Source organism: Myodes glareolus, chromosome 26 (genome assembly GCF_982192425.1).
Source record: "Myodes glareolus chromosome 26, mMyoGla1.1, whole genome shotgun sequence".
NCBI classification, from domain to species: Eukaryota; Metazoa; Chordata; class Mammalia; order Rodentia; family Cricetidae; genus Myodes; species Myodes glareolus.
The window spans coordinates 12,739,286-12,762,468 of NC_142051.1; the positions used below are offsets into that span (position 1 = coordinate 12,739,286).

The window sequence follows — 23,183 nt, forward strand, 5'->3', positions numbered from 1 at the left end:
TCCATTTTCCTGCAAAATTCAAACTGTCATTATTTTTTTTCTGCTGTGTAGTACTCCATTGTGTAAATGTACCACATTTTCCTTATCCAATTCTTCGGTTGAGGGGCATTTAGGTTGTTTCCAGGTTCTGACTATGACAAACAAAGCTGCTATGAACACAGTTGAACACATGTCCTTGTGGCACAATTGAGCATCCTTTGGATTGTAAAAGGAGCGGTGGGCCACATTCCCGCCGCCCAGCTCCCAGCTAGTTTACACCCGAAATAATTACACAGAAACTGTATTCTTTTAAACACTGCCTGGCCCATTATCTGTAGCATCTTATTGGCTAACTCTCTCATATTGATTCAACCCATTTCTAATAATCTGTGTCTCAGCACGAGGTTGTGGCTTACCAGGAAAGATTCAGCATGTCTGACCTGGCAGCTTCATGGCGGGCAGCTCTCTGCCTCTGCCTGACTCTGCTTCTTTCTCCCAGCATTCTGTTCTGTCTACTCCGCCTATCTAAGCTGCTGTCCTATCAAAAGCCAAGGCAGTTTCTTTATTAACCCATGAAAGTAACACATAGACAGATGACCCTCTTCCATCATTGGATATATACCCAAAAGTGGTATTACTGGGTCTTGAGGAAGGTTGTTTCCTACTTTTCTGAGAAATCGCCACACTGACATCCAAAGGGGTTGTACCAACTTGCATTCCCACCAGCAATGCAGAAGTGTTCCCTTTTCCCCACAACCTCTCCAGCATAAGTTGTCATCGGTGTTTTTGATCTTGGCCATTCTTACAGGTGTAAGATGGAATCTCAGAGTTGTTTTGGTTTGCATTTCTCTGATGACTAAGGATGTTGAACATTTCCTTAAGTGTCTTTCAGCCATTTTAGATTCCTCTGTTGAGAGTTCTCTGTTTAGGTCTGTACGCCATTATTTTTTTTTTATTGGGTTATGTGTTCTTTTGGATACCAATTTCTTGAGTTCTTTGTATATTTTGGAGATCAGAACTCTGTCTGATGTGGGGTTAGTGAAGATCTTTTCCCATTCTGTAGTCTGTTGTTTTGTCTTGTTGACTGTGTCCTTTGCTTTGCGGAAACTTTTCAGTTTCAGGAGGTCCCATTTATTTAATTGTTTCTCTCAGTGTCCGTGCTGCTGGGGTTATATTTAGGAAGTGGTTCCCTGTGCCAATGCGTTCAAATGTACTTCCCACTTTCTCTTCAATAAAGTATAGTGTGGCTGGCTTTTTGTTGAGGTCTTAAAAAGACAAACATTTTATCTGAAAAATAAGAATAAAAACTACTGTCAGCCAGGCCGTGGTGGCGTAAGCCTGTAATCCCAGCACTCAGAAGGCAGAGGCAGGTGGATCTCTGTGAGTTCAAGGTCAGCCTGGTCTACACAGTTACAAAGTTACACAGAGGAACCCTGTCTGCAAAAACCAAAAACCAAACCAAACCAAACAAAACACTGTAAGATCGTTCAGCAATGAAAGGTGCTTGCCACCAAGCTTGAAGACCTCAGCTGGATCCCTGAGTCCACATGGTGAAGAGGACGCCTGAAGGCTGCCGGCTCACATCTATAGGCGTGTACTCAAACACCCCACATATACACACACTAAGGACTCTATTTCGTGGGGAATGGAGGATGTCCTGATGAATGCTTACCTTGGCATGGGCACAGTCATGTCAAGTGCCACAGCCCACCATGATGCTCAGAGGAATGCCAAGGCCGTGCTCTCATCCATGTGCTGTTGATAGTCATACAGAACATGTCTACCATAGCTTTATCCCTCTTCCCTGACACTCCTGATGGCTCTTCTCCTACAGAGACCTCTACTGAGATGAACTAGACCTAATTCCTTGTTCAGCTGTATATTGTAATTGAGACACCTCCTCAATTCAGTAACCTGACCCTTGCCTCTATGTTCAACTGTAAATAATAAACACCCCGAGCTTCCAGGCTGTTGTAGCTGTCTCATCGGATAGGCCTATGTGATCTCAACTTGTTTCTGTCCATGGGTGTCCATCATTTCTTCAATCTCTAGATGCCCCAGTAAGATTCGTCCCGGGAGCCGTTCAAGAACTAGCCAATGTTAGACCTTTGTACTGCAAGCACGTGGAAGGCTAGAGCAAGAGAACTGAGAACTTATGTCCAGGCTAGAGATAGAGCTCAGGGGACTTGCATGGCAGGGTCTCAGGTTCAATCCCCAGCACAGAAGGGGACAGGAGTTGGAGGCCGTTTTAGACAACACAGCAAATTCCAGTCCAGCCTGAATTATATCGCGAAACCCTATAAAACAAGGCATGGTGGTGCTCACCTTTAATTCCAGCACTCAGGAGGCAGAGGCAGGTGGTTCTCTGAGTTCAAGGCCAGCCTGGTCTACAGAGTGAGTTCCAGGACAGCTAGGGCTACACAATGAGATTCTGTCTCAAATAAACACAAACTAACAAACCAACGGGGGTGGTGGAGCTTGCTTGCGTACAATTCCAACACTGAAGAGGCTGCGGGAAGAGGATGATAGTTTTGACTAGCCTGGGTTACACAGTCAATTCTAGGGCAGCCTGGGCTACCTAATAGGACCTTGTCTAAGTTGAGTAAATTAACAAACAAGAAAATAGTGCTTTGGAATTTCCAAGTGAAGGTGTCTGGTTCTATCTGTCCTGATTTTGTGAAGTACTGGCCCAGAGGACAGGAGAATTTCAAGGTTGTGCTGGTTAATTTTATGCCAGCTTTGTAGGCAGAAGTTTTTGTCTCACCAGCCAACTTCCAAAGAACCACACACAGATTTACTATTAACTATAAATGCTCAGGTGATCGCTTAGGCTTATTACTAACTAGCTCTTACAACTTAAATTAACCCATAATTACGTGCTGGCACGTGGCTCGTGACTTGTCACCTCACATGTCGTACTTCCTCTGTCTGACCGGCAGCTCCACCCATCTTCGAGGAATTCTGTCTGGCTCTTCTGCCTATACCTCCTCCTGCCTAGTTATTGGCCACTTAGCTCTTTTAAACCAATGGGAGCAGCACATCTTCATAGTGTACAAAAAGATTTTTCCACAATGTAACTTGACATAGGCTATGGTCACCTGACAGGAAGGAACCCCATAAGATCCAGCTATAAAGCATTTTAATAATTAGCCCATTGTGGGTCATGCCATCTCGGACGGTGGCTCTGCGTTCTATAAAAAAGCAGGCTGATCAAACCTGTAAGCAGCATCCTTCCCATAGCCTCCGCATCAGCTCCTGCCTCCAGGTTCCTGCCTGTTAGAGTTCCTGTCCTGACTTCCTTCAGTGACGGACTAAGATATGGAAGTGTAAGCCAATAAACCCTTTCCTTCCCAGCTTGCTTTTGGTCATGTATTTCATCACAGTGATAGAAACCCTAAGACAGGGGCTGGAGACAGGGCTCAGTGGTTAAGAGCATTGCCTGCTCTACCAAAGGTCCTGAGTTCAAGTCCCAGCAAGCACATGGTGACTCACAACCATATGTAATGAGGTCTGGTGCCCTCTTCTGGCGTGCAGGCATACACACAGAGAGAATATTGTATACATAATAAATTTTTAAAAAATTAAAAAAAAAACTTTATGTTTAAATATTAATCAGAACTGTATTGGAGAGAAAGCTCAGCAGTTAAGAGCACTTGCTGCTGGCAGCTCACAACTACCTGTAACTTCAGCGCCAGAGGACCTGGTACCCTCTTCTGGCCTCTGTGAGAATCTGCACTAACAGATACACACACCTTCACATAAATAATAAATAAAATCTTAAAAAAAAGAAACCCCAAGAGAAAGGTGTTATGGAAGATTTCATAAACAGCTAGAACAAGCAGGATTGTAACCCTCAGTGAAGATAAATCAGAGAGGAGGAGCTGAGAAATCAAACACTGAGCGGAGTATAAATATTCGAGAACAGGGAGGGGCAGCTCATCCACTCCAACATGAAGTCTGCTGGGACAGACAAAAGGGTAAAAAAAATAAAATAAAGAGTATGTCTATAATGGTAAAATAATATAACAATAAAAATAATTCTTTAACCAAATGGTGGTAGCACACGCCTTTAATCCCAGCACTCGGGAGGCAGAGGCAGGTGGATCTCTGTGAGTTTGAGGCCAGCCTGTCTACAGAGTGAGTTCAAAGACAGCCAAGAGAAACTCTTGTCTCGAAAAACCAAAAATAAATAAACAAATAAATAAATTAAATAAATAAATAAATTCTTTTAAAATTGTTTTTTTTAGGCAGGGTGTCATTACAGCCCAAATTGGCCTTGAACTTACCATGCAATGTAGCCCAAGTTGACCTCTAATTTGTGATCCTCCTGCCTCACTCAGCCTCATCTTTGCTGGGGTCACAGGGATGTGCCACCGTGCCTAACTAGAAATTCGAAGTACCTATTGCACACCCAGGTCAGAAACCCTGGCGTCTCACACCTAAAGGTTCTAAGGTAAGTAACTGAGAGTGGAAGGGATGATCTTCATGAACTCCCAAGCGTGGGGAGCTCCTCCTCCTTCTGCAGCCTCCATTTTGTAAACTGCGGGGCCTTCTCCGCCTCACAACATGGCTGTGGACTGCCCTCTGCTGGCCAGTTCTCCTTTTGGCGCTCCAGATTTTTAATCTGAAAGCATGCAAAAAAAAAAAGGGGGGGGGGAATTCTGCTAATTACTGTGCTACATCTTTGATCACAACTGTGTTTAAAGCCTTGCTGAAGAGATTTCACAAACAAAAAACAAGAAGGCAAAACCAAACACCACCCTAACTTTCAGGATACCCAGAGTTCAGTGGGAATGAAGATGAAAACACATAGCAAGGAAAAGGACTTGACTACGCAGAAGAAAGACTTCCTGTACAGTTTAGGGCGGAGGACGGGATGAACAACAGGTGATCAGGAAGGTTTTGTTTTAATGGTTTTAAGACAGGGTCTGTAGCAGAAGATGATTTTAAACTTCCGATGCCGCGCGCCGCCCCCCCCTCCCCCCTCCGCCATCACACCCAGATCGTGTTGTTCTAGACTTCACATATTCTGGTAGTCAACCAGTTGAGCTGCATCTCCAGTCAGCACAGCGCAGCCTGACCTTGAACCGACAGCAATCTTCCTCCTGGTCTTCCAGAGTGCTGGGATTGTGCACCAGAGAGAAGTCACCTCCAACCAGAGGTGACCGAGGACAGTAAGGATGAGAAAGCGTGTCAACACAAAACAGCCAGGACAGGGCCAGATGACCAGGGGACGAAATACAGTAAAAACCTGCTAAGAGTGGCTAAGAGTCAAGTCGTGGTGCACATAAGTAGCCGTGGCAGGGGGTAAGGTTAGTGGCTGTGTGGCTACTCCAATATACCCAAACATATGAACTCGTGCTCCTCAGAGGCAGACAGGGCGATGTGGGACTTCCCTCTGTATGCTGTGATTAAAGAGACTGTTTTGGACCTATAGGAGGGCAGAACTTAGCTAGGCAGGAAAACCTAAGATGAATGCTGAGAGAAAGAAGTGCAGAGTCAGAGAGAAGCCATGTAGCCCCACCAGAGACAGATTCTGGTTAGAATCTTGCTGGTAAGCCACAGCCACATGGCGATACACAGATTACTAGAAATGGGTTAAATTAAGATATGAAAGTTAGCCAATAAGAAATTAGAGCTAATGGGCCAAGCAGTGATTTAAATAATACAGTTTCTATGTGATTATTTTGGGGCTAAGCGGCCGGGAACTAACTAGCGGCCTTATTTTTCCTACAACAGCGTCTCACTACGAAGCTCTGGCTGTCCTGGAACTCACTCTGTAGACCACACTGGCCTTGAACTCCCAAAGATCCTCCTGCCTCTGCCTTCTGAGTGCTAGATTAAAGGCGTGCACCAACCTACTACAGCTTCTCAAAGACTAACAAGCGGTAGAACCACCACGTACTGCATCCCGGAGAAAACTGGGCTGATTTAGAAGGCGGAATCAGTAGAATTTGTTTCTTACACAAGAAGAGATTCCTTGCAAGGTGGGCATGATGGCTTAAACACGTCTTCTTAAACAGTCAGGGGACGGAGACAGAAGGACTGCCTTGAGTCTCAGCAGGCCACCCTGGGCTACGGTGAAACTCTCTCAAAAAGCAAACGAATAAACAGATTCCTTGTACGCAACTTATTGTGGATGGAAGAACGACAGGTTCCAGCTGGAGCGATTCAGCGCATGTGGAGCTGAAGGAATGTGGACATTTGGCGATGGGGAGGCAGCGGAACAGTGTTTAAAAGGGTGCGGGGAAGCAGTGGGAAACTTCGGCACAAATACAAGAAAGCTCCATGAATTCTCAGAGCTCCTTCTTGGAGAAGATTTTGCTGTGCAGGAAATGAGATATAGCAAGAACAAGGTTTCCAAGAACTGAGGACAGTGAAAGGTAAGAGGCTGAGAAAGGATGAGTTCTTAGCTTGGTTAATGTACATAAAGATTTGAGCCCGTTTCTGTTACTTAATAAATATTGAATACCAAGTTATCATCTCAGCCGTGGGGTCTGCAGCGGCTAAGTTTCAATAGGCCTTCTCCTAGGCCTGATCATAAATTTTGAAGATATTCTCTTTTCCTAGAAATTTCAGGTTTGACTATCATTGCACAACACCCACATTCCCTAACAAAACAGGTCCTCACCCAAATCCTCATTAGCCCATGAATCCTTACAGAAATCTCAAAGTGCCTACTACACGTTAGGATACTACGCATCCAATACAAGTGTGTTTAATTGAGTTTCTGCCACCCCGACCTAACCCACTGAAATGGTGCGACCATTTATTTTACTTCCTCATGTAGATGAAAAGGGGAAGGGAAAAAGGATCCCATCGTCACGAACAGGATTCGAACCTGTGCGGGGAAACCCCATTGGATTTCGAGTCCAACGCCTTAACCACTCGGCCACCGTGACTCCCAAAACTATGCTCCGCCGCACGCTTACAGAAAGGGCCCGTGTGGGGCCCGCGACCCCGTCGCGGTGGTGACCCCGAGGTGCACACCTCGAGCCGCGCCCTCCCGTCTCCCGCCGCGCCCGGCAGCGTCGGGGGCTCCGGGCTAGCAAACCGATTCCTTAACCAGAGGCGACTGTCAGGACCCGGAGACCACACGGAGGCCCCCGGGGTGGCGCCAGAGGGTGCTGGGTGCACCGGCCCCCCCAGCGTCAGGAGCCCGTGGGCTTGACAGAGAAATGCGAATAAGTGAAGCAAGTCTGGGGGGCGAAAGGGCCCGGGGCCTCCGGAACGTGCACGGTGGGGGCCTCTCGGGGCGACGGGGCGGGGCTCCCGGAGAGACGAAGCCCGTTCCCGCCGCGAAACCAAGCGGGAGACCCCGCCGCTGGCCCGGGAGCGCCGCGTCCGTCCGCTCTCGCCGCCGCCGCCGCCGCGTCGTGCCGGGCCGCCGGCAGGGGGCGCTCGGCGGGCCGGGGCCGGCCCAGGCGGCGGGAGGCGGCGGCCGTGGCGGCGGGAGGCGGGCGGAGGAGGAGGCGGGAGCTGAGCTGAGCGGGGCGGGCGGCGGCGGCGGGGCCCGAGCCCGAGAAGATGGCGGTGCGGAAGAAGGACGGTGGCCCCAACGTGAAGTACTACGAGGCCGCGGACACCGTGACCCAGTTCGATAACGTGCGGCTCTGGCTCGGCAAGAACTACAAGAAGGTACGCCGGCCGGGCCGCACTGGGGCCGCCCCGGAGCCGCCGGGACAAAGGGCTCGCGCTCCCCGGGGCCGGCCCACCCTCGGGCCGCCGCGCCCCTCCCCGCGGCCTCCGCGGCCTCCGCGCCCCTCCCCCACCCCGCCCCCACCGTGCCCCTCCGTGCCCTCTGCCCCCTGCTCGCGGCGGCCCGGGGCGGCGGCCCGGGGCGCGATAGCTGTCGCTCTCCCGGCTAACCGGCCCCGGGCCGGCCGGGTGCCGTCGCGCGCCTCTTCTCCGCCCGCCGGAGCTCCCCGCCGAGCCAGGTACCGGCGCGGCCCAGGCCTCCCCGGTGCTGGCTTTGTGTGCGTCCGGAGACCGACGGAGAAAGCAGCGCGGGGATCCAGGCGCGGAGCAGGCCGTGGGAAGGGTCTCTACCTGGGGAATCACCTGTCTCCCAGGCTCGTCCCCGCACCTCCTCGGGGGGGGACGGGGCGTGCGAGTCTCAGGGCAGCAGCCCCTCAGCCCGGCCCTTGGCTCCACAATAAAGTCGCTCTGCCACCCAGCCTGCATCGCTTTGGGTTTGAGGTCTAGAGGCTGGGATAAGCTTCCTAGCGCTAGACCCCACCCCCACCCCGTAACTGGAAATAATAGAGGTGGTGAACAAAAGGGTTCAGAAGCCCTTACCTGTCTTTTTTCTCCCTTTTCTACACAAATCACATTCTCGTGTCTTCATTGTCTCGAGGCTTTTTTTCTTTTTCCTGGATATGGCCAGCTTCCTCACTACCCCTGGCTGAGGACTCTTTTTTTCCCCCTAGCTTTCTTTTACAATCCCCAAGTCTTCCTACCCCGGCTTTGCAGCCTGTCAGTATATAGTGGACAGCTTCAGAACTCACCACTAATCCTGGTTTGAGTTTGGCCCTGGAACCGTTTGGGGTCTCTGTGGGTGTCAGACTCTTGACAAACAGCTGTTGGCTCTGTGACTTGTTTGTACCCCCAGCGTGAGGCTCTGGTTCCCAGTCTTCCGTTTTTGACCTTTTGAAGGGAGACCAGACTAGGGTCTTAAGTCTGTAACCCCGAGGGGATTGACAGCTGTGACCTGATTCAGCTTTCTAGTGCTTAACTCTTTGTTACTACGGATCTCTTTACACCTCCCACTGAGAGGTGCTGACTCCGATTAGGGTTGAGGAAATAGGGGTCAAAAGGTAAAGAGAAAAATTAGCTTCCTGGCTCCGTGAACAGAACAGAAAGGTAGGATCTCAGGTAGCGGGCTGTGGGGATGTCCGAGGACTCATGTCCTCAGAAAGGGGTAAGTAGGGTGTCTTCCTACTTGTGTCAGGCCCGGTGAGTGGTCTGCTGCTCCTTACTGGAGAGGAGACCCAACAATGACAATCATGCCTGGTTTCAGTAGAAGCAAAATGTACAGGCTTAGTTTGTAAATCGGCTTGCCCTGCCTCTCCTTTTTGCCCTTTTGAGACACCAATATGTGCGGAAACCTGGACCTTTATCTTGGTCCCCAAGAAATGCATTGTTGTGTCTCTTGGAGCCCCAGAGGGATGTTTGTTGCCTTGAGCTCTATAAACCTTCCAGATTTTACTGTTGGTTGGGAACGAGGTGGCTAGATATCAGGGTGTCCTGCAGTGCCAATGTCGGGGTGCAGCTAAAGAAGAACGCAAAGCTTCCCTTATGTCTGTCCCCAGTGCTGGCAATCTGGCCTGTGGCAGTAGAATTCAGGAGCTTCTGGAGCCCTCTTTATATATAGACAAGATGTGTCTGCCCCAGGGGCTTCCAGGAACTCACGGGGAAGAAATGGGAGGTGGCAGAGAATCGGCCTGCCATCCCTGTCTTCCTTTCCCCCCTTCCCCAGTACATACAGGCGGAACCACCCACCAACAAGTCTCTGTCGAGCCTGGTTGTGCAGTTGCTCCAGTTTCAGGAAGAGGTTTTTGGCAAACATGTCAGCAACGCACCCCTTACCAAACTGCCGGTGAGTGCAAAGGAGGGGACGAGGCCTCCCAACTGGAAGGGGAGTTTGCTATTGTTTTGCTTTTTAATTTTTTTCCCCTACGTGCGTGTAATCCCAGAATTAGAGAAATTGAGGTAGGAGAATGAAAAGTTGGAGGCCAGCCTGACCCATACAGCAGTTCAGACAGTGTGTGCCATATTGTGAGACCCTGTCTCAAAAGAAAAACAAAAATAAAACCCACTTTTTTTTTCAAATTTCATAATTTTGGTAGATTTATTTCCTACAGTAACAGTCTCTAGTAGTAGTCAGGGCGTTAGGGCTTAAACTAGTACCAGTTGACTATTCTTGTTATTTTTGAAAAAGCATGCAACAGGTAATCTGAGCCTGTGGGGTTCAGTTCTCCGGTATCTCTCTCCTGGTACCATCTTAAAAGGGGGTGAAGTTTGGGAAGCAGGAGAGATGGCTCAGTTCTAAGAACACTTGCAGAGGACCTGGGTTTGATTCCCAGTACCCACGTGGTGGTTTACGGTCTCCTAATTCTCCTTTGTGGGCACTCACTCCCATGATACAAGGCAAAACACACATACACATAAATAAATCTGAAAAAAGTCAAATAGAGTGAGGTTTGAGGCTAGGCATGGCGGCACACATCTGATTTACCCACCACTTAGAAGCCCGAGTCACAGCCAGTAATGGTGGTGCACGACTTTAGTCCTGGCACTCCGGAGGCCGAGGCAGGCGCATCTCTGTGAGTGGTAAGACAACCTGGTCTACAAAGAGAAACCCTGTCTTGAAAAACCAAAAAAAAAAAAAAAAGAGCAAAAAGAAGAAGAAACCTGGGGTCGGCTGAGTCAGGAAGACTACAGACCCTAGCCCTGAGCGGCCCTGAATTGTGTCTGCAGTGCCACAGAGGGGTGGCTCAGCGGGTCAAGTGCTCCCTTCAGCTGCCCACGTGCTGGAAGGAGAGACCTCCAGGAGGACACGTGGACCCGATAAATTAATCCGTGCAATCCCTGAAAAGGGGCAGTGAGATTTGAGTTTGCGTAAACTTGTGTTTAGTCCTGGTTCTGTCCCATGGCGGCTGTGGGGCAACCTTTGTGAGTCTTAATAATTTCATCTCTCCATGAGTTTGATTGCCTACTTTGTAGCGTTTCATCAGTAGTACATGAGGTAATCCAGTAGAGTGCTTGGTCCAAAAGGACATTTTAAAAATGAATATTGGTTTCTTTTCTAACTTTCTCCAGGTCACATGGTGCGATGACATGTGGGTTTAATGCCTTTAATCCCACTACTTGGGAGACAGGGGCAGAGGAATTGCTGCAAAGCTGCAAAGCTCCAGCCCAACTTGGTCTATGTGTGGGTTCTAGGCCAGCCAGGCCTACATAGTGAGACACTGTCTTAAACACAAACAAATGGCAGGGCAGCACACACCTTTGATCCTAGCACTCAGGAGGCAGAGGCAGGCAGAGCTCTGTGAATTCAGAGGCTAGCCTGGTCTACAAATCAAGTTCCAGGATAGCCAGGGCTGTTACACAGAGAAACCTTGTCTTGAAAACAAACAAAAAGGAAAAACAAGCAAACAAAATAAAACATTTGAGAGGGAAATCAGTTCAGAGTGGAATTTTTGTAGCAGGATTTTTATGTGACAAAAAAAATATATATACAGTGTAACTTTCACACCTCTCCCTGTCTCAATTTCCAGATCAAATGTTTCCTAGATTTCAAAGCAGGAGGATCCCTGTGCCACATTCTTGCAGCTGCCTACAAATTCAAGAGTGACCAGGGATGGTGAGATGCCTTCTCTCTGCTCTTTTATTTACTTTAGAAACAATTCCCATATTTTCTGGGGTCCTTCTGAAATGAGAGAACACATTAGAAATGCTACATGTCTTTTATTTTGATAGATCAGAAAACTAGTCGTCACAGCCAGAACAGTCCCCAAGAGCAAGGGAGGGGTGTGAAGGCTGGGAAGAGGCCTCTTAGGTGGACATCTCAAACTTTGTCCTTTTGGATTAAACAGAGTGATTTATGCAGTTGAGACCAGGAATCCTTTGTTCCCTTTGATTTGGGCAAAATTTGTGACAAGATTACCTCCTAATTTCCCCTGGTAAGAAGTTACGAACCAAATGGGGCGATGGTGCCCTCCTTTAATCCCAGCACTCAGGAGGCAGAAGCAGGTGGATCTCTGTGAGTTCAAAGCCAGCCTGAACAAGTTTCAGGATAGCTGGGGATGTTACACAGAGAAACTCTATCTCAAACAAACAAACAAACAAACAAACACAAAAGACAAAAGTTATGTACTGTGGAGACTAAAGACATGGCTCAGTTGTGGTTAAGTGCACTGGCTGCTCTTCCAGAGGACATGGTCCTAAAACAACAAAAAACCCAACACCAGAGGACATGGTCCCATTCCCACATGGCTGCTCACAGCCTTCTGTAACCCCAGTTCCAGGGGACTCAGTGACCTTTTCTGGCCTCCTCAGACACATGGGACATACAAGCAGGCAAAACATCCATACATGTAAAATAAAACTATAAATTTAAAAAGAGAGAAAAAAATCCTGTCCCCTTGCCTTTTCCCCAGACAAAGACTATAACTGACTAGGTTACTCTCCTTTTACAAGGCGGCGTTACGATTTCCAGAACCCGTCCCGCATGGACCGCAATGTGGAAATGTTCATGACCATTGAGAAGTCCTTGGTGCAGGTAAAATTCCAGCGCGCACCCTCTCCATTTCCCTCTCCACAGTGAGAACACAAAACAGCCTTTCCTCATCTCAGATACTTCTTCTCCTTACAGAATAATTGCCTGTCTCGACCTAACATTTTCCTGTGCCCAGAGATTGAGCCCAAACTGCTAGGGAAATTAAAAGACATTGTTAAGAGACACCAGGTGAGTGTAAGGGAGGCCGGTAAGTCAGCGGCTTCTGAACTCCTGACTGGTTTACACTTTGTTACCATGGTTACACTGTGATCCTCCATGGCTGATGGTGTCTTCCATCAGGAAACAGCCTGTGGCACGTTTTCCTCTGTACCGTGGCCCTCTCTACTCAGTGGAAAGCTAGCGTCTCTGAGTGGCGCTTGTCCGTTTGCTCCACTGCCCAGGCTTGATAGCGCTGTCTCCGCTCCCCTTGGCTGCATCGTCATGGTTGAAGGAGAACATCTTCCACTGAACGTGCCATATCTGATTTCTGATAAATGCAACCTTGGGATCAGGTGCAGTGATATGCCCTGGCACTTGGGAAGTAGCAGCAGAAGGATCAAAAGTTCAGTCATACTTGGCAACATAGTATGTTCAGGCCTGCCTGGATTTTAGAGTGATATTGTTAAAACAGACTCAACAAAATCTCTATTCTTTGAAACTTTTTAATTTTTTTTGAGTGCTTGAACTAGTTTTTAATAAAAAGCAGATATTGTGGATAGGTATATATAGTCCACTTTAAATTTCCCATGGGTGCCATGTGGTGGTGACGCACACCTTTAATCCCAGCACTCAGGAGGCAGAGGCAGGCAGATCTCTGTGAGTTTGAGGCCAGTCTGGTTTACAGAAAAAGTTCCAGAACAGCTAGGGTTACACAGAGAAACCCTGTCTCAAAAAAACAAAAAAATTCCAATGGGTAGGGCTGCGCGATGACTCTAAGTGTGTGTTATGCAAACATGAAGACCTGGGTTTGGATCCTCAGAACACGTGAAACCTGGGTGTTGTGGTTCTACAACTCCAAAGCTGGGAGGTAGAAACGAGTTCATCCTGGGGCTCATTAACCAACTCAGTAGAAGACGTCAAACTCTGGGCTCACTGTCTCAAAAATACGGTGGGGAGTAATAAAGGATACTTGTCGTTGACCTCCAGCCTCTGCGCACACAGCACACCACACCTCTCCACTGTCAGAGTCTATGCAGAGGGTTATCTGTGGGGACATTTAGTTCTCATTGCCCCTGTGTTTCTGTGCCACTTAGGTGGTACTGCTAGGAAATACAGACTGATTTTAATACCCCGCATGACAGCTGTCATTAGATTTATACCTGAGAGTAATTGAAAAGGCAGTAGATTTACCTGCTCTTTCCTGTGCTGCCTGTCCAGGGAACCGTTACTGAGGACAAGAGCAATGCCTCCCATGTTGTGTATCCTGTCCCAGGGAACCTGGAAGAAGGTGAGACCCATTTTCTCGTCCTCTGCTATGGTGGCTTGGGCTAGTGGATGAAGGACAGCTTGGTTCACTGTACAGCACCTGAGGCTCTGAGCATTGCAGTCCTGCATCTCCTGCTAGAACGGGAGAGTGCTGAGTGCCTTCGTCTGGTCAGTCTTCGTGCTTCTTTCCGCTGACCTCTCTTCTCTGTCTCTATCCTCAGAGGAATGGGTACGGCCAGTCATGAAGAGAGATAAGCAAGTTCTTCTGCACTGGGGCTACTACCCTGACAGGTGAGGATGGGTTCTCAGGGTAGTCGGGAGAAGCAGCAGCAGCCAGACACAGAAGTCATCTGGCAGAGCAAGAAGGCACTGTTTATGGGTTGTTTATTTCCTTGTTTGGTTTTTTTTAAGTACAGAATTTTGCTATGTAATCCAGGCTGGCATCAAACCTGCTATGTAGCTCAGACTGGCCTCAAACCTGTAGCAATCCTCCTATCTCAGCCTCCTCAATGCTGGTATTAAAGGCTTGCGCCATCGCACTGACTTTGTGTGTGTTCCCTTTTTCTTTGTTTTTTTTTTTTTAGGTTTATTTATTTTTTTATTTTATGTGTATAAATGTTTTGCCTGCATGTATGTTTGTGAACCATGTGTGTGCCTAGTACCTAGAGAGGTCAGAGGAGAGCATCAGATTCTCTGGAACTAGAGTTATAGATGGTTGTGAGCCACCTTCTGGGTGGTGGGAGCTGAGCTTAGGTTCTCTGCAGGAGCAGCGATTGCTCTTAAATGCTTAGCCGTCTCTCTAGCCACTGCTTTTTGGTTTGGTGTTTGTTTTGAGACCCGGTCATTCTACCAAGCTGGTCTGGAACTCCTGCCTCCTTGGTGCTTGTGTTACTGAGGAACACCGCCATGCCCAATGCCCAGTGCCCAGTTCCTGGTATTTGTTTTGTTTTAGGACAGGGTCCTACTATGTGATTTTGGCTGACCTGGGACTCACCATGTAGTCCAGGCTAACCCTGAACTGACAGAGATCTGTGTGCCTCTGCCTCCTGGATTTAAAGGCATGCACCGCCACTCCAAATGGTTTTAATGTGTGTTCCTACTCTGTGTGTGTGGATGCACATGTATGTATGGAGGTGAGAGGATAACCTCAAGGTCGTCCTCAGGAATGCTGTCCATTTCCTTTGAGACAGGGTTTCTCATTGGCCTGGAACTCACCAATTGGTGTAGAATGGATGGCCAGAAGCCTGGGGATCCCACTGTCTGCACCTTTGAACTCTGGGTGCAAGCATAAGCCACCATGCCATGCTTGTTTAATTTTATGTTTATGAGTGTTTTGTCTGCATTTATGTGTGTGCACCACATGCATGCCTGGTGCCTATAGAGATCAGAATGGGGTGCCTACAGATTCTCTTGAACTGCAACTACAGATAGTTGTGAGCTGTAATGTGGGTGCTAGGAACTGATTCTGGGTCCTCTGCTAGAGCAACAGTTGCTCTTAACTGCTGAGCCATCTCCTCAGCCCCATGCCCAGAACTTTCATATAGGTTCTGGGATAGAATTCAGGTCTTTAATCTTGCTGTCTGTGTCATTCCCTGGGTTGATTTATTTTCCTTTTTATCATACAAACATACATGCATACATACATACATATTTGTTTAAGACAAGGTCTCACTTATAGCCAGGGCTAACCTGACTTGCTTTGTAACCAAACTGACTTTGAACTCACAAAGATCCACCAGCCTCTCCCTACTAAGTGCTGGGATTAAAGGATTGCTCTACTCTACCACATCTGACCTTCTCTTTCTTATTTGTGTATGTGTGTGTGTGTGTGTATGTGTGTGTGTGTGCGCACGCTTGCATGTATATAGATACACAACTGGAAGTCAGGATTGGGAGTCAGTGCTTTCACTCCATTTTGGGTTTCTGGGATCCAGCTCAAGTCATCAGACTTGTGTGGTAAACATTTGTACCCACTGAGCCATTCTGCGGTCTGACGTCTGTAGGTTGTCACACACCTATAATCTCAACACTTGAGCAAGCCAAAGAAAGAGGATCAAGAATTCAGTCATCCTTGATTTTCTGGGAAGTTTGGGGCCAGCCTACGCTATGTGAAATTGTGTCTCAAAACAAAAGTTAAGACAGTGTAATAGTAAGGAAATGAATGTTTCTGAAAATGTATATAATTACTCTGGGCTATTATGCAGCCTTTAAAGAGATATAATATGCATAGTTTGTAGACAAATTTAAGTGAGACCTGCTGGTTGCATCTATAGTTTCAGATACTCAGAGGTAGAGACAGGAGAGTCACTTGAACCTCCGGGAGACATAGTGTGACCTCCCTTCCAGGGGATTAAAAAAACATATTTTAAATTTAAAAAAAAATTAAATTTAAAAGAAAATTATTGTAAAAAGTTAGCCAAAGAAAACAAATACCAAGTATAATGTAATTGTAATTATTTTGCTATTGTTGTTGTTGTTGTTTTTCGAGACAGGATTTCTTTGTGTAGCCCTGGCTGTCCTGGAACTCCCTCTGCAGACCAAACTGACCTCAAACTCACAGAGAGCCACCTGCCTCTGCCTACCGAGTGCTGGCATTCAAGGCATGTGCCATTACTTCCAGGCATAATTGTAATGATTTTTGAAGGAGTGGTATGAGCTGACGCAGGTACCCAGGACATACTGTGTGTCCAGGCTGGCCTCAGACTCAAGGGAATCCTGTCTCAGATTCTCACAGTTGCCTATGTTAGAGTATTTTCATACTTTTTTTTAATGTTTTTTTCTTCTTCTGTGTTTTTATTCGTTGGTTGGTTTTCTAATTGGGTTTTTGAGACTGAGTCTCGCTATGCTTCTCAGGCTGCCTCAGACACAAGATTTTCCTGCCTCGTCTTCTAGAGTGCTGGGATTGTAGGCATGTACCACCAAGCCTGTCTTTAGTGTTTTTAAGCCTGTTTTGTTGGTGATGGTTTCTTGAGCTCAGGAGTGTGTGTTGCTCACCAGTTACACACCACTGAGCTACCTCTAGCCCTCTTTTGCATTTTTATTATGAAACAAAATCTTACTACAGTGACCAGTCTGTGCTTGAATTCTCTGTATAGTTCAGGCTGGCCTTGAACTTGCATCTGTTTTACTGCCTGAACTCCTGAGTGTGGGGATAATAGGCATAAGTCACCACACCCAACTGCTTGAAATATTTTATAATATGCTTTTATTGCTTTGTGGTAAAAAGAATCCCAATTTAATTGGGCAAATCAACAGCTGAATATTTTTTGTAAGTGGAAAAGGCAGGACTGGGTGTATAATTCAGTGGTAGAGGCCCAGGGTTCCATCGTCTGTGTGCAGTGGGGAAAAAAAGAGAAAGAAAAGGAAAGTACAAGGCTGCACTCGGTTTCTGTCTCTCCATCGTGTTGTCTCGACTTCATGCTGAATCTCTTCCGGCAGTTATGATACGTGGATCCCAGCTAGTGAAATTGAAGCATCTGTGGAAGACGCTCCAACGCCTGAGAAACCTCGGAAGGTGAGCTTTACTACCTCCACCCCTGGAGTAACACCCAGCACCAGCGCTCTCTGCAGGGGGCAGGGGCTCTGTGCTCTTGGGCTTGTGTTGAGTCTCTAGACAGAGCCCTGGTTTCTGGTAACTCTCCCTTTTGATCTGCCTTTGCACTTCAGATTCACGCCAAGTGGATCCTCGACACAGACACCTTCAATGAGTGGATGAATGAGGAAGACTATGAAGTCAATGACGACAAAAGCCCTGTTTCCCGACGGAAGAAGATCTCAGCGAAGACGCTGACAGATGAGGTGAAATTGTGCTCCCTTTTCTTAAGCACTTAACTTAAACCTCAGAACAGGCCTCACTGGGAGCTGGAGGCTGACATTTATCCCAGTTCTCTGATGTGCAGGTAAACAGCCCGGATTCAGACAGGCGGGACAAGAAGGGGAGTAACTATAAGAAGAGGAAACGTTCTCCCTCTCCTTCGCCTACCCCAGAAGCTAAGAAGAAGAATGCCAAGAAAGGGTATGCGACCCCTCGCCAGCACCCACAGGCACTGTTCACGTGGTGCATGCCGAAGAAAAGACATGCTTCTTGAAGTCTCTGCCCCTGGCTGGGTGTCTGGGGGGGGGGATCTTCACATGCCTGCTTGAGGGTGGTAATCCCTAAACTGCTTCTGCACCACCCCATCTCTCTGCAGACCGCTCTGCTCCGCCCAGCTCTGCCCTGATGCTCTCTCTCTCCTCTCCTTCCCAGACCCTCAACACCTTACACCAAGTCAAAGCGAGGCCACAGAGAAGAGGAGCAGGAAGAGCTGACGAAAGACATGGATGAGCCCTCGCCTGTCCCAAATGTAGAAGAGGTGACACTCCCCAAAGCAGGTATGGCTAACACCCATCTTCCCCATCCCTGCTGTACCAAGCTCCTGAAAGGACAGGTTCTCCAGATCTAAAGCAACTTTCCCTTCTGGATAGCTGGTTAGTAAAATTAGCATTACCCTGAGAAATCCTCTTTGTATCCATGTCTGATCCCTCCAGCTGACAGCAGTTGTCTGCACACTTCCTGCTTTCCTCTTCTGGAGATTGAACCTAGGACCTCCTGGGTACTAGCAAATGCCCTACCACAGAACTACAGCCCTAGCCCTCCAAATCCTTTTGTGTGTGTACACACACACACATATAGAAGCCAGTGCTCACCTTCAGGTGTCGTTCCTCAGGAGCCTCTGCCTTGTTATTTAACATTTATTTACATAGCGTGTGTGTGTGTGGAGAGAGAGAGAGAGAGAGAGAGAGAGAGAGAGAGAGAGAACTTGTCACAGTGCATATGTAGAGGTCAGAAGACAGTTGTGGGGTTGGTTCTCCTTTCACTGCATGCTCCAGGGACTGGCAGTAAGTACTGTTGCCCACTGTGCCATCTTGCCTCTACCTTGTGTTTTGAGACCTGGGTCTTCAGGATCAGGCTAGTCTGCTTTCCTGTGCCTCTCCAATGCTGTGATGCCCTGTACATGGGTACCGAGGACTAATCAGGTCTTCAGGCCCGTGCAACAAGCACTTTACTGACTGAGCTATCGCTCTAACCTGATAGCTTTGATTATACGTTCCCACAATAAGATACATTCCTAAAGAGGCTGGAGTGATGGCTCAGCCGTTAAGAGCACTGGCTGGTCTTCCAGAGTTCAGTTCCTAGCACCCACATGGCAGCTCACAACTGCCTGTAATTCTAGTTCCAGAGGATCCAACACCCTTATACAGACGTACGTGTAGGCAAACACCAATGCAAATAAATAAATCATTAAATATGTGTATACATGTATGTATATATATATATATATTTCAAGATAAATTATGCAAATTATACTATAAAACCTTACTTCAGGACCATTATAAAGCTTATGCAAGCATTATCATAAAGAAATGGAGTGGGGTGGGAGCTGGACGGTTCCCTCAGTGTTTAAGAACAATTACTGCCCTTGCAGAGGCCCCAGCTTGATTCCTGGAACCCATAGTGGTGGGTCACAGCTGTCGAATTCCAGTCCCATGGGACTCAGCACCCTCTTCTGGCACTGCTGCAGGGGGAGCACATTCCAGCAAAACACTCGTACACATAGAAATACATCTCAAAAGTTATTTATTTTTTGTTTTTGTTTTTCAAGACAGGGTTTCTCTGTGTAGCCCTGAATGTCCTGGAGCTCACTTTGTAGGCCAGGCTGGCCTCAAACTCCCAGAGATTGGCCTGCCTCTGCCTTCCAAGTACTGGGTTTAAAGGCGTGCACTACCACCAGCGGGCCTATCTTTTTTTTTTTTTTAATTTTTTTTTTTTAGCAAATGTGTTTATCTATTTCACATCCCGCGCAGTTTCTCCTCCCTCTTCTCACAGTGTCTGTCTTGTCCCCCCACACCTTTGAAAGAACTCTCTAGACTGGGGTATTGCCTACTGGAGTGCTTGCCTAGCATGCAGGAAGCTCAGAGTTCAGTACTTAACTCTGTGGTCAGCCCTTCCTTCCAGCACGTGAGAAGTATGAGAATCAGTAGCTGAAGGCCACTCTGTGCTGCATGAGACCCTGTCTCCAAAAAAAAAAAAAAATGCTGCAGAGGACCTGAGTTCGGATCTCTAGGGCCCATACAAAATGCCAAGCGTGGCCATTTTTGCCATAATCCCAGCACTGAGGTGGGCCCTGCTGGCTAGTCAGTCTAGCTGAATCAGTGAGAAAACCTATCTCAAAAAATAAAGGCTACTGGTAGAAGATGACACCAGTGTAGCCCTGTGACCCCCACATACTCACATTCACAAACACAATCAACACATTTGAGTTTTTTGAAAAGAATAACATTGGGGCTAAAAAATGGCTCAGCAATTAAGAGTGCATACTGCTCTTAGGGGACCTGGAGTTCCCAGCACCCACCTCAGACAGCTTACATTAAATAAAAACTCTCCAGGGGATCCATTGCTCTCTTCTGGCTTCCAGGGGCACCTTTACACATGTTCATGTACATGCACATGCTACACATGTTCACATACACATGTTTACATATGTTGCATATGTTCACATACATGCACACGTACACATATAACTATAAAGCAAATATTCTTTAAAAAGAAGAAAAGAAAAAGAAAACATAAAGGGCAGCAGGAACAGCTCTAGAGAATCCCTGCGTTTCCTCTGTGTTTTGGAGGTGACATCTGCCACGCTGTGTGAGGGTCCCACTTTAGAGACCGCTGCGCTCCAGTACTGGCTTGCAGTCTCTGTCCCATTCACTAGCCTCAGAACCTCCAGAAATGCAGTCCAGGGTGAGATTTGCACAGCTGTATGCCTGAGTGTTTGTGTATGAATCAATGAGGAGAACTATCTTTTGCTTTAAGATGTTTAACATCAGGTTGGGTGCAACTTATTGTGGAGCGCCTGCCTGGTGGGTGCAGAGTCCTGCGTTCTGTCCCCAGTACTCAATTTTAAGTCAGGCATAGTGGCAGATAGTTTTAAATCCCAGCACTTGGGAGGCAGCGACAGAGTTCGAGGCCAGCCTGGTTTACAGTGAATTCCAGGACAGCCAGGGCTACACAGTGAAACCCTGTCTTGAAAACCCAAAATAATAATAATATTAGTAGTTAATTGCGATCTAACCATTCAACTAGGCCTGGTGGCATAGCTAGGCTTCTAACCCCAGTTACCTGGAGACTGCGGCAGGAGGGGTAAGTAGGGCAAAGCCTTCCTGCGCTGCAGTGACTCCTAAAGAAGCAAAGTCATAACTGTACAACTGTAATCCTAGTGCTTGGCAGGCAAGTTGATCAGGAGTTCAAAGCCAGTCTTAGCCACATAGTGGTCTGTGTTTCCAAAAAAAAAAAAAAGATCTATTTAGATCTATTTTATGATTTTATGTATATGGGTGTCTGCATGTACCTCTGCACTCCAGAAGAGGGCATCAGATTCCATGAGATTACAGTTACAGATGGTTGTGAGCCACCATATGAGTGCTAGGAATTGAACTCAGGAACTCTGTAAAAGCAACCAGTGCTCTTAACTGCAGAGCCATCTCTCCAGCATAAAACTGTTTCACAAAGCCAAAACCAAAATTAAAAAGTTGGGGAGAAGAAGAAAAAAAGGAAGAGTGCTGGGGACCTGGGCGTGGTGGTGATGCCTGGCTATACCCCAGCTCTTGGGAAGTGGAGGCTGGAGAGTTGGGGTCGTTCTTGGTTACATAGCAAACTGGAAGCCTCGAATACATGAGACACTCTTAAAAAGAACAAAAACAAGAGATTTGGGGCTGAAGCCATAACCCTGGTGGAGTACTTGCATACATGCATGAGGCTCTAGGTTCAATTGCTAGTCCATCAAGGGATGGCATCTAACTACTACTTACCTATAGAATGATCTAGTTCAAATTCATAATCAAAGATTATGTAGGGAAACAAGGAGCAGTCAAAGATGGCCCTCAGGATGTTGAGGCAGGCGAGTCAGGAGTTCACACACACTTAGATAAAGAAGCTAAATGAAATCATGGGTTGGGTAAGGGCAGTAAATTAACAAGTCTGTTTCAGAGTTTTTTGAGAAAGCAAGGTATGTAAAACTATAATAGTTGAGAATCGAGGGCTTGGTTTTGGCCGGCATGTCTAATATAGTGGCTCTTTTCTCCCGGCAGTCAACACTAAGAAGGACTCGGAGTCAGCCCCAGTTAAAGGAGGCACCATGACTGACCTGGGTAAGACAGGGAGCCTTGAGGCAGGCAGTGCCCGGCAGGGAGAGCTCAGCTACCTTCCCCTAGCCTTCTGGCTTTCAGTAGGAGGTTCTAGCCTTACATCTTGCCTTCTTTCCGTTTCAGATGAACAGGAGGATGAAAGCATGGAGACCACGGGCAAGGTGGAGCCAGTTTAGAGGGGCTCTACCTCTCTCTGTGATTGTGACTATAGTTCCTTCTGCCTGGGCTTTTCCCACCGTAGAGTCCTCTAGCTGTTGCTCAGTGCTGCAGCCTGCTCATAGCCCCAGGGCCCATGTGCTCATCCTCACCACCTCTCTTAGTGTCCATGCTCCTGGGTGTAGGAACCGGAGGGGTGCTAGGCGGGGATTGGGAATGCTGTGTGTCCAGCAGCCTCCGTACTCATAGGATGAGGACGAGAGCAGTACGGGCAACAAGGGGGAGCAGACCAAGAATCCAGACCTGCATGAGGACAATGTGACCGAGCAGACCCATCACATCATCATCCCCAGCTACGCCGCCTGGTTTGACTACAACAGGTACTACCAGCCTGTCCGTCAGTCCTTCCCTTGACTACAACAGGTACTGCCAGCCTGTCCGTCAGTCCTTCCCTTGACTACAACAGGTACTGCCAGCCCGACCGTCAGTCCTTCTCCCTCAGTGAGGCTGATGTTTCACTGCCTTCCAGAGACGCTCCAGCACTTGAGGAGTTTCTGGCCCCTCTACAGTTTAGAGCTGCTTAGTGACCACACTCCCTTTAGATCTCCTCTTCCACCCCTAAAACTTTCTCCTGATCCATTGTGATTTCTCCTGCAGTGTTCACGCCATTGAGCGGAGGGCTCTCCCTGAGTTCTTCAACGGCAAGAACAAGTCCAAGACTCCAGAGATGTAAGATTTCAGCTCATGGCTGTCTTTTGGTGCCCTTTCTGCTTTTACTCTTCCAGACTTAGCAACATCCAGCCAGGTTCTCTGTTAGGCTTACAAACACATGGTAGATGCCACCATCCAGTCACAGCCTGACCCTTTAAAGCATGTTCTTTAGGTGTGCCTGAGGATAGTAAGTAGGATGTGTCTTCTGTGGACTTCCTTTGCCTCACATTTTATTAACAGATGCAGAGAATTTTAGTCATAATTGTTATCTGTAATGTACATGATCTTAGTGTATGTAGCAACTTTAATTAAAATGTAAATGACTAGGACTAGGTTGAAATCCTGGTAGGAAAACAAGATAAGGCCAGCCCTGGTGGCCACATCTGTCTGTGGTCCTAGCACGTGGGAGGGTGACTGAAACAAGAACTCAGATTTGAGGTCAGTGTGGGCT

At 47.6% G+C, this 23,183-nt stretch overlaps 1 protein-coding gene, 1 long non-coding RNA gene and 1 other non-coding gene across 17 annotated transcripts in view; 1 reads left to right on the forward strand and 2 right to left on the reverse strand.

Moving 5' to 3' along the window:
• Positions 1-283: 283 nt before the first annotated feature.
• LOC148117739 (uncharacterized) lies at positions 284-4,944 on the reverse strand. The gene is made up of 2 exons (XR_015736789.1): positions 4,266-4,944; positions 284-1,266 (listed from the first exon to the last, which is right to left on the reverse strand). It is a non-coding gene; the product is annotated as an uncharacterized LOC148117739 (long non-coding RNA).
• Positions 4,945-6,799: 1,855 nt separating this feature from the next.
• Positions 6,800-6,881, reverse strand: Trnas-cga (transfer RNA serine (anticodon CGA)). Its single transcript has one exon. It is a non-coding gene; the product is annotated as a tRNA-Ser (tRNA).
• A 576-nt stretch (positions 6,882-7,457) lies between these two features.
• The window catches only part of Smarcc2 (SWI/SNF related BAF chromatin remodeling complex subunit C2), a 28,145-nt gene continuing 12,419 nt past the window's right edge, over positions 7,458-23,183 (forward strand). For 8 of the 15 annotated variants that reach the window (XM_087902171.1, XM_087902178.1, XM_087902172.1 and 5 more), the window contains exons 1-15: positions 7,458-7,617; positions 9,458-9,577; positions 11,259-11,344; positions 12,181-12,262; positions 12,356-12,448; positions 13,637-13,706; positions 13,906-13,975; positions 17,123-17,198; positions 17,351-17,482; positions 17,584-17,699; positions 17,931-18,055; positions 21,809-21,868; positions 21,989-22,026; positions 22,271-22,401; positions 22,679-22,750. In XM_087902171.1, the coding sequence (XP_087758297.1) occupies positions 7,507-7,617; positions 9,458-9,577; positions 11,259-11,344; positions 12,181-12,262; positions 12,356-12,448; positions 13,637-13,706; positions 13,906-13,975; positions 17,123-17,198; positions 17,351-17,482; positions 17,584-17,699; positions 17,931-18,055; positions 21,809-21,868; positions 21,989-22,026; positions 22,271-22,401; positions 22,679-22,750 (1,382 nt within the window). In that variant the 5' untranslated portion in view covers positions 7,458-7,506. Of the gene's footprint in view, positions 7,618-9,457; positions 9,578-11,258; positions 11,345-12,180; positions 12,263-12,355; positions 12,449-13,636; positions 13,707-13,905; positions 13,976-17,122; positions 17,199-17,350; positions 17,483-17,568; positions 17,700-17,930; positions 18,056-21,804; positions 21,869-21,988; positions 22,027-22,270; positions 22,402-22,678; positions 22,751-23,183 lie in introns of all 15 variants that reach the window. The other 7 variants (XM_087902167.1, XM_087902177.1, XM_087902169.1 and 4 more) reach the window with 3 other exon arrangements.